General features: G+C 38.5%; 1 protein-coding gene across 1 annotated transcript; it reads left to right on the forward strand.

Annotated features, from left to right (window-relative positions):
* The first annotated feature begins 9,697 nt into the window (after window positions 1-9,697).
* LOC6650223 lies at window positions 9,698-11,432 on the forward strand. The gene is made up of 3 exons (XM_047013578.1): window positions 9,698-9,725; window positions 9,785-10,559; window positions 10,641-11,432. Exons 1-3 carry the CDS (start codon window positions 9,698-9,700, stop codon window positions 11,419-11,421), a joined length of 1,584 nt encoding a protein of 527 aa, XP_046869534.1. The 3' UTR covers window positions 11,422-11,432.
* Window positions 11,433-11,658: the final 226 nt, after the last annotated feature.

Below are 11,658 nucleotides of genomic sequence, written 5' to 3' on the forward strand. Positions count from 1 at the left end.
CGTTATTGATTTTTGACACAGGAAATGGGAAATAATGCCAAAGGATATGAAATTTATTAAAATAGATTGCAAAATAATTCAATGAAGCTGTTGAAAGGTAACTTAAAGCAGCCGTCATCATGATTGAAATAAGTCAAAATTTCGTTTCGCGGGAGGCGATGATAAAAACGGTTATTGAACTCCAGTGTATACAGTGTATGTGTGTGTGTGTGGGTGGGTCATCAGAATTTGGGGCTTGGTAAAGACGTCTGTCAATTTTATGGCTACTGACCCAGAAATATTGACATCATATTAAAAAAAGAAGGAGAATAAAGCTTTTTATTTAGAGAGAGAAAAAAAGGAAGAAATTGCAGAGGCTGGGACACCACAGGAAAAAGGTTACTGCTAGAGAGATGAAATATGAGAAGAGTGGGCGGGCGTTTGAGTAATTTGTCAGGTGACCAATACAATTACAAGTTATGTATGTACATGGATTTTCCAACGAGAAATGACATCAGCAACAGCAACAGCGAACTCACAAGTGCCGGCGGTGAAAGTAATTCGATTTGCTCTCGCCATGGATATAGGAGACGTCACAGGACTCCAAAGCACTCAGTGCATGATGCCTGTGTATGAGGGATAGGGGCCACCGATATATTGGCCCACAGGATACAGATATTTGCAATTGCTTCAACTAAACCCAGCTGGATATGTGTCTGGTATAAATATTTGGTGACATTTCAAGAAATATGTCAAATTAACTACAACGTTCTAATAATATTTATGTAAAGGACTTAAACAAGGAGGCACAATAAAACGAGAAACATTATTGGCTAATCTAAAATTTGCAGATTATTCGAACTCATTTAGTGTATGTACCTCACATCCATCTAGATTTGAGCCTACATTATATCTCAAAACTTATATTGAAGAGCAACATATAAATTTTCAAGAATTCTCGAGTGAATTATCCACATTCTATACATGGTATAAAAAGGAATTACTTTAGATGTCTAGCATGTAATTAAAGGGTTGGTAGATTGGCAAATGAAGAACTTATTTCTAGATTCTTTCAAAGTACATCATCTAAACTATTTCTTCTAGTAATTACTGGGTACATTTTAAACTACTTTAGTTAAATATTGGTCATCAACTTTTGCTGAATTTGAGACAATTTAAAGAATTTAATTCTGGTCTGACCACTGACCACTCCCTTCTAATAGATTATTTATGACAATGTTTGGCTAATCCACACATGGTATGCGCTTCGGTGAATCAAATGCAACAATCTGACATCATTCCCTTACCCTAGAATACACCAGAACAAATTGCACAATGAACAATTTCCAATGGTCACTGAAGTCCAACAACATGGAACAAATTGCAAGGATTTGCCTGTTCACCTGTCTTCTCACCAAAGAGCTAAGCATTTAGCCCTTCTCTCTCCACTCTTCATTTTGTTACCAAATTTATGTATTTAGATACAAAAGGAAAAAAGTGCATTTCAGATGTAGATAGAACTAGAAACAACGAAGGAAAAGGCTCGAAGGAGAGTGAGCGAAAGAGAGGGAGAGAGAGAATAGAGAGCAAACTTAGCCAAAAATTGTGCCGGGGACAAGACAGACAACTTTATTTTACTGCTACTCTGACATTTTCATTGAGAAAAATGCCACAAAATGAAAATGAGATGAGGCGCAATTGCAACCCCTTAATGTGCCTTTGCCTTTTGCCATGTTGTGTTGTCCTGGAGCATATGGAGTAAGTTTATTGTTTTTACATTTGATTTTCTGAAGGAAACGGTGGAGAAACGGAGAGAGATGAAAGAGGGGGTTGGGCAAAGTGCACAGGAACACCGCATAAATTCAACATGATGTCCGTGTCGCTTGGAAATGTCTATATATCATATATGTACACATACACATACTCACAGACACGCACACACATAGGGTAAAAGCGTGAGAGTGACCGTGCCTGTGTGTGTGTTTGTGTGTGTGTGTGGGGGAGGGGTTGGTTGATTCTACGTTGAGAACGACAATTGACTGGAAACCACCCTCAAAATTGCATACATACAAGATACACAGGGAAAAATCTGCTCATAGAATTTTCACTAGCGCAAAAACGCAGAGCGCAGAGATAGCCCAAAAAAGAAGACAGTGAGCAAGAGAGTTTGCCAGAGAGATAGATAGAGAGAGAGAGAGAGGAGCAACCCTTAGTTCACTAACACGGGATCCGCGCCATATACGGGGGAGAGTTTTATGTTTTCATTTTATTTCGCAATTGGAATGCGCGCGCAACCCTCGAAAAATGACGGCAGCGACAGCGACGACGACGTTCGCTTCCCTGGGTTGCCTTTCAGTCAACTTTGGGTTTTCGTACGTGCAATTTCTCCCGGCTCAATGACGGATCTAAAAACTGGACTCTATTCTATGGACTAACACATTTTAATGGTCCAAATGAAGAACTCATATATGCACATGCAAAAAGTTATTGTTAATAAGAAAGAGAGCCTCTTGAGTGTGGTTCAATAGTGTTAAACATTCCCAACTTCGTCCTGCTATCCATCTAACAAAAGAGAGCTTGCCAGTGATATTGTCCTGTCACAGCAGTATAGTAACATATTCATTTCGTACTGCTGAGCCGGGGCATTAACATTGTTGAGCGTCTGTGGCAACGAGCGGAAAACTCTACTTCTGATGATGATAATAATGATTCAAGTCAAAAGGGAACGAAAAAAAATTCATCACCTCCTTCATATACTCGAAAAATTTTCCGGCTTAAGGCGAACAAAAACACATACACACAAGCCGACCCACACAAACGCAGGCACTCACTTACACACACACACACACTCTCATGCACAGTTATAAGTATAATTCTACTTATAAAGATGTGTATGTAAATGAGTGTGTGTGTATGTGTGTGTATATATGAGCAACCGGAAAAATCAATTTTCCATTTTTAATTCAAAGCTCAAAGCAACGGCAAACTACAAAACGCACACAAGCTTGTGTATGTGTGTGTGTATGAGTGTGCGTATATCTGTGTGTGTATTTGATATCAGGCAAAGGGATAAGCAGGATGCTGCAAATTCACGAGAGAGTAACAGAGAGATAGCGAAAGAGAGAGACAGAGAGAGAGAGTGAGCCAGAGATGAAGAATAGAGAGAACAAGAGAACCCATTGTATAGATAAAACCTGATGAAATGTTTCGGCAAATGAAATACGAAAAGTTTAAAAAAATAACTCATTAAGAAACTTAATTAAACTTTAGCAAACTTTTCCGCCAAGAGAAAGCAATAATTAAAAAAAAGAAAAAACACATCCGACACAACCTTTTCTTTGACTAAAAGTACTTTGCCGTGTAAGCGCAGTTTTATATTTCGTGAACTTTAGGCCTAACTTTTTCGATGGAAATAAGGGCAGATCGGCCACTCCCTGTTTATAGAGGGTGGCAGGCAGGCCGCAAGGCAGCAAGCCGCACTGGCGCGATGGGCTTGGTGGGGGTGGCAAAAAGAAGCTGCTACTGGCCACCAGCAGCAGCAACAACAACAACAGCAGCAGCAGCAGCAGCAGCCGAAATGTTGCCAGGCCAAATACCGGATACATGGGTCCTGGGCTTATGCCTGGGATGCTGCAGTTTTCTCGCACCCGAAAAAAAAATAAGTCACCCCTAAAAATATGCTACAAACCACGATGATGCAGAGTTAAGGGGCGTGAGGCGGGGGAAGAAGGCGTATTCGAGAAATGAGAAAAAATAAACAGATGACAAAGATTTTTCAACAAAGATGAGATTTAATGCAGTGCAGCAGGAACTCCCTACGTTTTTTTTGAGTTTGTTTAAGGGTTGCAATTTCCTCCACCTTATGTTTCTCATTTTCATTTCTCTTGCCGCCGGCGGCATAGATTTTTCGCTCTCAGATGATGCACATGCTGCTAATATCCTTTTTATGTGTGTATGTGTTTGTGTGTGTGTGTGTGGACTTAAATACTTCGAAATTGATTAAGCGTTTGTTGTGTTCCATTTCAATTTGACTATGCTTAACTATGCTTGAGGTAGCCTCTAATTGCTTCCCTTCTATATATGCACATTGTAATCCAGCCCACCCACTGCGGTTTAACGTATACTCGGAGAAAGGGGTGGGTTGATGTTGTTGCAATATAATATGCATTAGAAGTGAATGAGTCTCACATGACCATCAAATGTGTCACATGATAAAGGAGAATAATGCAAAAAAAACCCTTTTACCCCGTTTTCCCCTACAATTTCAGTGAAAAGCAAACTTGTGAATAACAACAAAATGTTAATGCAAATAGTGCTCCCATTATCTGAACTATATCGGGGATGCAAAAACTAACAATTATATTTCCTACGAAATTCTATTTAAAAGACATTTGAAGCAGTTTTCCCTTCATTTTTACAATATTGTTTAGCTACTAAGTTTAAATAATTAGTATGTAAGGAATTCATGAATCTGAAATCTGAAATGTTTAATCAATTCATTTTTATAGAGAAAGGTTAAAGCTTTACTATTTTCATGATATTGAAATTTAATTGTAATTTGTTTTAAAAACTTCTGAATGTTTGAAATAAAGTTTTCTTAATTTGATTACAAGGTCAACAAAATTGATTAATTGATTGGGATAACTTGACTGGACTTTAATTTAAAAAGTCCTAATATTGCAGTTACTGAGTTTGTTATAAAATAGTTTAAGCGCCTAAACACAACCATACAAATATACGCCCATTTATGCCCAAAAGGGGCATGAATAAAATGTTAGTTCCTATCGTTAATTCAAAACCTTTCAATAAAATTATCGCCTCATTGACTTGGCCAATAAACCAGCTAATCAGCTAGATAGATGTTAGCACATACACACTCGTAATTTAAGCTGTAAAACTTTACTTCAATTCGAGATGTTGGCATATTTACAATATGACCCCCTTTTTGTGCGGACTTTATTAACTCATTTTTATTTTATCGCCATTAACAACTCATAAGCTGATGATGATGATGATAAAATTTGCGGAAATTACTTTGACCTAAAAATAAAAACGCCAAACGATATGTTGCCGGCTCACACACACACAAACAGAAACATTTACCCCCCACGTTTATACACTCAAAGACACACACACACACACAGAGAAATGGAAGAAAAAGGTAAGCGCAGAGACATGACGCAAATGCCAATGGGTGGGGTTAGGCATCAAAAGGGCTATAGGGGACGGATGGCAGACAAACGGGTGTAAATGCGTGTAAAACTCAAGGGTTAAGGTAAGTGGTCCGGCTCCAGCACATGCAAATTGTCGGTGCTTTTGTCGAGCTTATTAAGTGCTTGAAAGTGCATATAAAAAAAGGACGACAGGATAACACGAACAACAACAACAGTAAGCACAAAAAAAAAAGAGAAGAGCACCAACGACACTATAGAAAAATGGGAGCAGGAGGAAAGCGGTCTGGTTAATGGAAGGGTTCTTGCATTTGGGTTTGGGGGTGCAGCAGCAGCAACAGAAAATACTTTCAACTCAGCCACTTGGAAATGAGAAGCAAGTCCTTCAAAATGACAGCCATGAAATGAACAAATGCTCTCAAGCAGGAGGAAAAGCGGGTAAAAGACAACCGACCGGGACCAGGAGCGGGAGGATACACCACAGCAGCACGTCATATTGCTTACAAAAAGGATTGCCAAGAGACACAGAGGAGAACAAGAGTCAAGCCAAGTTTTGTGGTTTGATTGCTACTGGTGGCTCTGGTTTATGGGTCCAAGTAATTTCCTTAATTAAAAGGTGTGACAAAACGTTCAATCTACATATGCCCTAGACTGTGAGTGTGTGCACACAAATTTCCCAAGCAAACAACGCATCCTGTTTGCTGAGTGTGTGTGTGTGTGTGTGTGTGTGTGTGTGTGACAGGAAACTGTCTCATTTGCATACAAATCGACAGAAGATGCTTAGACAGAAAGACAAGTGGCAGGCAGAGAGCTGCTTAAGGACCAAGAAGGACCGGAAATCCCATGGAGACAGACAGTTTCACTCACTAAGTTAACTCACATTTTATTTATAAAGTACCATTGACTGATGGCTCGTGACCTTTTTAAAGCTTTTAACGACATGTAATTGTAATTGAATTTATTATGGGGTTGAAAAAAACTTTTGTTTTTTATTGCTATATACCGAAAAAAAAGGGGTTGTTGATGCCTATGAAAACCAAAAAAAAACCTCTTTACTAATGTTGTCATTTAGTCACTAAAGTTGGTTGATATGGGTCGGCAGATTGATTGACATGTGTAACACATTTATCCATTCATACATACATACATTTGCTAGGCAATTATAACCGCCAAGGACTAAAAGCTTTTTTGAATTTGTAAGCTTTTAGTTTGATCAGCTGTCTATCAAGCAAAAGCACACTGCATTTTAGTCCTGTTCAAGTCTAAGCTAAATCTGTACATGTTGTGCATAAAGCTTTTATGGGAAAAGCTCTAAAGTCCTGTGAAAAGGATTCTGAATTGCAAAAAGCTCCCATAATCTTAACAGAACTATAAAATTTACATACTCGTCTGTGAGTTTAAAAGAGAAAAGGATGCTTTCTTCTCAGTCGACGATTTGAATAAAAGGTTTCTTTCTCACTTCCTTAGTGTCTTCCAAAATGTGTTTGGACATCCTCAATTTTCACTTTCTCTTGCAAATCAACATTCAACTAATACAATATAAACTAAATATTGGAAATTTGGGAAAAGAAAGACTCAAAGTTTCACGAATTTAGTAATTCGAATTTAGTAATTCGAAGTAATTAGTAACGAATTCTGGCAACAGTTAAGTTAGAAACAATTTCGAAAGCTTAATGGAATTAGTTGTTGAATTTAAGCACTTAATAAGAATGATTTGTGTGCATATTTTGTTTCTCTTTTGTTATTGTAGATTAGACGCGAAGCTAAGATACACTTCAATAACTTTAATATAGTATCATTTCATTAGGTATCAATCTATTATGTCTATTGTATCCGATTGTTGAGACCACCGAATTTTTTTTTTGAGTTAAATAAATTCCATTTCTATATATTTAACCAAACTCTTTTCCGAAGTAGATTCTGACAAGGAGTTTTAAAGCCCTTTCAATTTAAATTAGCCTGCAGTTTCATTTGACTCCAACCAAGACCTCCAATTGTAAGATATTCCATTCACCGCGAGTTGCATCTCGTGAAAAGATTGAATTTATGCTTATTATTATGCGAAGATTGCTTTTCAATCTAGCTTAATCCTGCTTAAATATCATGTTCCACCATTTTCCATCTTATTGTTTACAATTGAGAGGGAGAGATCTGACTCAGCATGCCTGAGTGGCGCAAGAGGTTATGAAAGGAAACGGGGAAAGCGTTCAAACGGATGCAGGGGAGGAGGGATACTAAGCATAATGCGGCGGCATGCGTTCTGCTTAAGTTTGCAGGATGCAAAAGTGAAGTAGCTCTTGAGTAAAAATGTCTAGTAAATATGCTGACACCAAAGACTAAACTCAAGTATTTTGCGGGCAAATAGTCCTCCTCAATGTATTCTCCAACCCAACCTAGACGGACTGCTTCTTGTCTCTGTAATAAAAGTCACTTGAGTGACATTTTTGAGCTTGCAGCTATACAAAAAGCAAAAAAAAAGAAATATAAAAAATAGAAGGACAAAAAAAAAGGCAAACAAAGCCAAGAGACTTTGTTAGTAAAGGGAGGAGCAGAGGCCCTTTTGCAGCAGCCTTTTTTTTTTTTTTAATCGATTATTGTTTCGCGTTATATTGTTTGCCCGCAAATCCTGTCTGAGTGTTGCATTTGCACAATGACGACAACAACAAGTAAAATGCAAATGTATAAATGTCTCTGATAAAACATTGTACATTGAACTTGCTTCTGTCCTATCATCGTCATCAACACATTTGATGGTGTGGAGTGGCGGGGGAAGAAAATTAAAATCTCCCCACATGGCTTAAAGCGATAGCCGTCAGCGTGGTCGTGTTTGTGATACCTAGTACTAGGTAGAGACATGTCTTAACTTTTCAAGTTTCAAGTATTCTATTTACATGACTCTGACTTTGAAATAAAGATTTATCTTCTAAATATCGGATGACCATAAAGGTATTCCAAGCCATTCTGTAGAAGAGATTAGGATAGATGACGGACTTGTCCGAAAATGCTTCCTTCATTTAGCAATATACCCTATTACAGGATATCCACTGGGTATAAAATTGAAACAAAATGTTTACTCCTGCTTCCTGTTTTTCTTGCTGTGACATCAGATTCAATAAATTTTCAGTTCTGCGCTATCTCTGTGCAACAAAAAAAAAAAATTGTCAAGAGCTATGCTCAGATCCTTCGTACTCATGCCCCCTACCCCACCCCTATGAATTTTTTGTCCTGTTTGGGGGCATTCAAGAGTTCATTTCTCAACCACGCAGCATATACGAGAGATAAGGGGTTTTCCTCTGCTTGCTTCATCAGCATGTTCATCTTCATTTTGGTTAGCGTTACCTTTGGGCGGTTTTACACTCTGGTTTGTGTTTCACTTGCTTTTTGTTTTCGTCACGTTTTTCGATTGCAGATTGAAGATATGATTTGCTCTATATACAAAATGCTAGCCAGAAATGCACGCGCACCGGATGTCATAAAAGAATAGCCATTTTTTCCTTTTATGCCGCTGATATTTGAGCCAGAATCGGTGGGTAACTTACCTGAAAAAAACGAAAAAAGGAAACAAAAGGCACACAAAATTTGATTAGAAAATTTCACATAAATGTTGAGTGCTTATGAGAGGTTATTTAAAAGATTTTTAGATAGTGTTACATAACATTTTCTTAACAAACAAATATAATAACAAAACACATAAAAAAGTATTAACTAATACAAGATTTTTTGCCAATTTAAAGAAAATGCATGAAAAGAATTCACTTTGCATTTAGTTGGATAATTCGCAGTTTCTTAAATTTTATTTAAATGGATTAAATATTTAGGAATTAGATTTCGCCAAGGCCTCTTACTCAAAAACTTCTCCATTCCCAACCTACCTTATTTAGTTTAGTAATTAAAGATGTTTCATTTATATACTCTTTTTTTCCGAGTGTAAGAATTTAAAAACAAGTGAAAGTTCTGTTACACATACATTAACATGTCTCACACTAGTGCAATGACCTGTTGCACAAAGGTAAAGAAAACGTGCCAAGTGCTAACTAATTTGTTCAGTAATAATAATGAATATGAAATCTTGGTCACTGGAACACGGCAATAAGTTTCGGTTAGTTAAACTTCCCCCCATCAAAAAATGTGTTTATTGACTCAACAGATTAGCAGCTAATGAGGTGTACAATGTGACAAGAAGAGAATACTACAAAATGTTAATATTTTTTTCATCTTCTTTCGGTAATAAATAAATATCGTTTGTTAAGCTACCTCAATAAAGAGAAGGCTAAAGTAAAAAAAAAAGAAAAAGAAAAGTGCGAAGTGCTGCATATTAATAAACCCACAGAGAAAGAGAGAGAGAGCAAGTAAGTCAGGCAGGTGATAAAATGCATGAGAAGATTCAGTCGGTTGTTAATCTCAGTTCGAACTGGCAGGCAAAGAAAGAATCTAACGCAAGGGAGAAAAAAAAAATTCCAAATATAAAGTACAATGGGAATATATCTTAGGTTGTTGTTCATTTACCAGGCAGGTGAATATCTCATCATCATCATCATCTCATCATCATGGCCATCATTAGTGTCCTCATTTACGGTTTGAATTTGGATTTTGATCTAGTTTCATGTGTCTCTAATGCACTTTCATTTTGTCAGTTTGTTTGTGGCTTGCTGCAGCAAAATTGGAGGCAAATTCAAAAGAGCACGAAACGGGGGCGACAAAAGTGGAGAACAACTTTGCTGATTATAGTGCTCAGAATGAGGCTTTGGCCCAGAAGGTCGATGCAGAAAACAATCAATTGCAGGAGCTACAACTGCTGGTAAGACCCGCAGAGCAAGTAAAAGTGACAAATGAAGTGGAAAGTGCCATTGAGATGACACAACTAACGATGCAGCAGCAGCATCAGAAGCAAAGCAACGATGTGTCTAAAACAGGCACACAAAATGCGACTGCCATGCACCACTCTGCCGCCTACACAACTTTAATGAGCCCCTACACGTTGCCAATATCGGAAAGGCATAACTTTGGCAACCCCATCCGCCTAATGGACAACAGCAACGACAACAAAGATGACGATAATGATAACGAGGAGAATGATGTTGATGACGATGAGCAATTACTACGACTGCAGAACTACAATTTGCTGTACAATGCCGAACGTCAGACCTACTTCCAGTTGCACACCAGCAATCATCCGCATAGTAATCCGCCTCCGTCTGGGTCCGAGCATCAAAATCAACTCAATCCCTCCGCCGTGCAGCATCATCGTCTATTACAGCATGTTGTGGGCAATACATTGACAGCTGCCTTTGGCCTTAATCTGATGGATAATGCCAGTAAGGATATTATGCTAATGACCACAGAGAATATCAAACTTTATGATTCCAACTCCTTGCGGCACTCGCGATTTAATCCGTTCAATCCAACACGGTAACGTTTTCTAGCCCAAATTCCGATATACAAAACAGTTATCGAATGTATAATAAATCCCTTTTCTTTTTTTTTCTTTAGCATTATTATCCATGGTTGGCTGGGTAATGCCCATGCCAATATATACAATACTTTGCTTCCGGCCTATATGAATCTAAGTACTGGAAATTATAATGTATTCACTGTGGATTGGGGACGTGGAGCCATTGCAGATTATATAACAGCAAGTTATCGAGTTAAGCCTGTTGGCCAAGTTGTGGCCAAATTCGTGGACTTTCTGCATCAGGAGGCCGGCATGAGATTCGAAGATCTACAATTGATTGGCTTCAGTATGGGTGCCCATGTGGCTGGATTGGCTGGCAAATATGTCCAAACTGGACGTTTGAAGGTGATACGAGCTCTTGATCCGGCATTGCCTTTCTTTCGCTATGCCCAAGAGAAAGAGCGCCTGACAATGGACGATGCCGACTATGTAGAAGTATTGCATACAAGTGTGGGCAGCTATGGCTTCGATCGTCCTTTGGGACATGTGGATTTCTATGCGAATTGGGGCAGCCAGCAGCCAGGATGCTTTTGGCATGAATGCAGCCATTGGCGTGCATTTATACTATTCGGCGAGAGTCTGCAATTGCCGTTGTTCGAGCAGATTGAGGGCAAAGGTTGTGTGACCAGCGAATGGCAGCAATTGACCAAATCCCGGCACTGTGCACAGGAAACGGATAACATGCTCAGCATGGCTGGTGATTTAATGGAACTGTCAATGGACCAGCTAGCCAGACGAAGGGGAGTCTATTATTTTCAAACTAATGACATGCCGCCATATATGGCCAGAATAGTTAACAAAAAAGAAAGAGGAACTTAAAAAAAATGAAGAAAAATACTCATGTATATAATGAGCAAATGCAATGCGCGTTTTTATTTCTAATTAGTAAGTGCAAATGTGTGTGTGTGTGCGACTGAGTGTTTGTGTGTGTTTTGGCTATGCGTATGTGTATGTTCATTTTTGTAAAAGCTGCCTGGCAAAATTAAAAAATGCTGCCATGTGTAAAATGCTTTTCATGCTCCCATCACAAGGCTAACAGCAAGTGCAACTGCAACA

This window comes from Drosophila willistoni, chromosome 3R (genome assembly GCF_018902025.1).
Source record: "Drosophila willistoni isolate 14030-0811.24 chromosome 3R, UCI_dwil_1.1, whole genome shotgun sequence".
Classification (NCBI taxonomy): Eukaryota; Metazoa; Arthropoda; class Insecta; order Diptera; family Drosophilidae; genus Drosophila; species Drosophila willistoni.

Bases quoted from the DNA above. Each gene is read 5' to 3' on its own strand.
- LOC6650223 (XM_047013578.1), top strand. From the start codon at position 9,698: ATGGCCATCATTAGTGTCCTCATTTACG. The intron at 9,726-9,784 runs GTTTGAATTTGG...TCATTTTGTCAG, and splicing joins CATTAGTGTCCTCATTTACG to TTTGTTTGTGGCTTGCTGCA. The intron at 10,560-10,640 runs GTAACGTTTTCT...TTTTTTCTTTAG, and splicing joins AATCCGTTCAATCCAACACG to CATTATTATCCATGGTTGGC.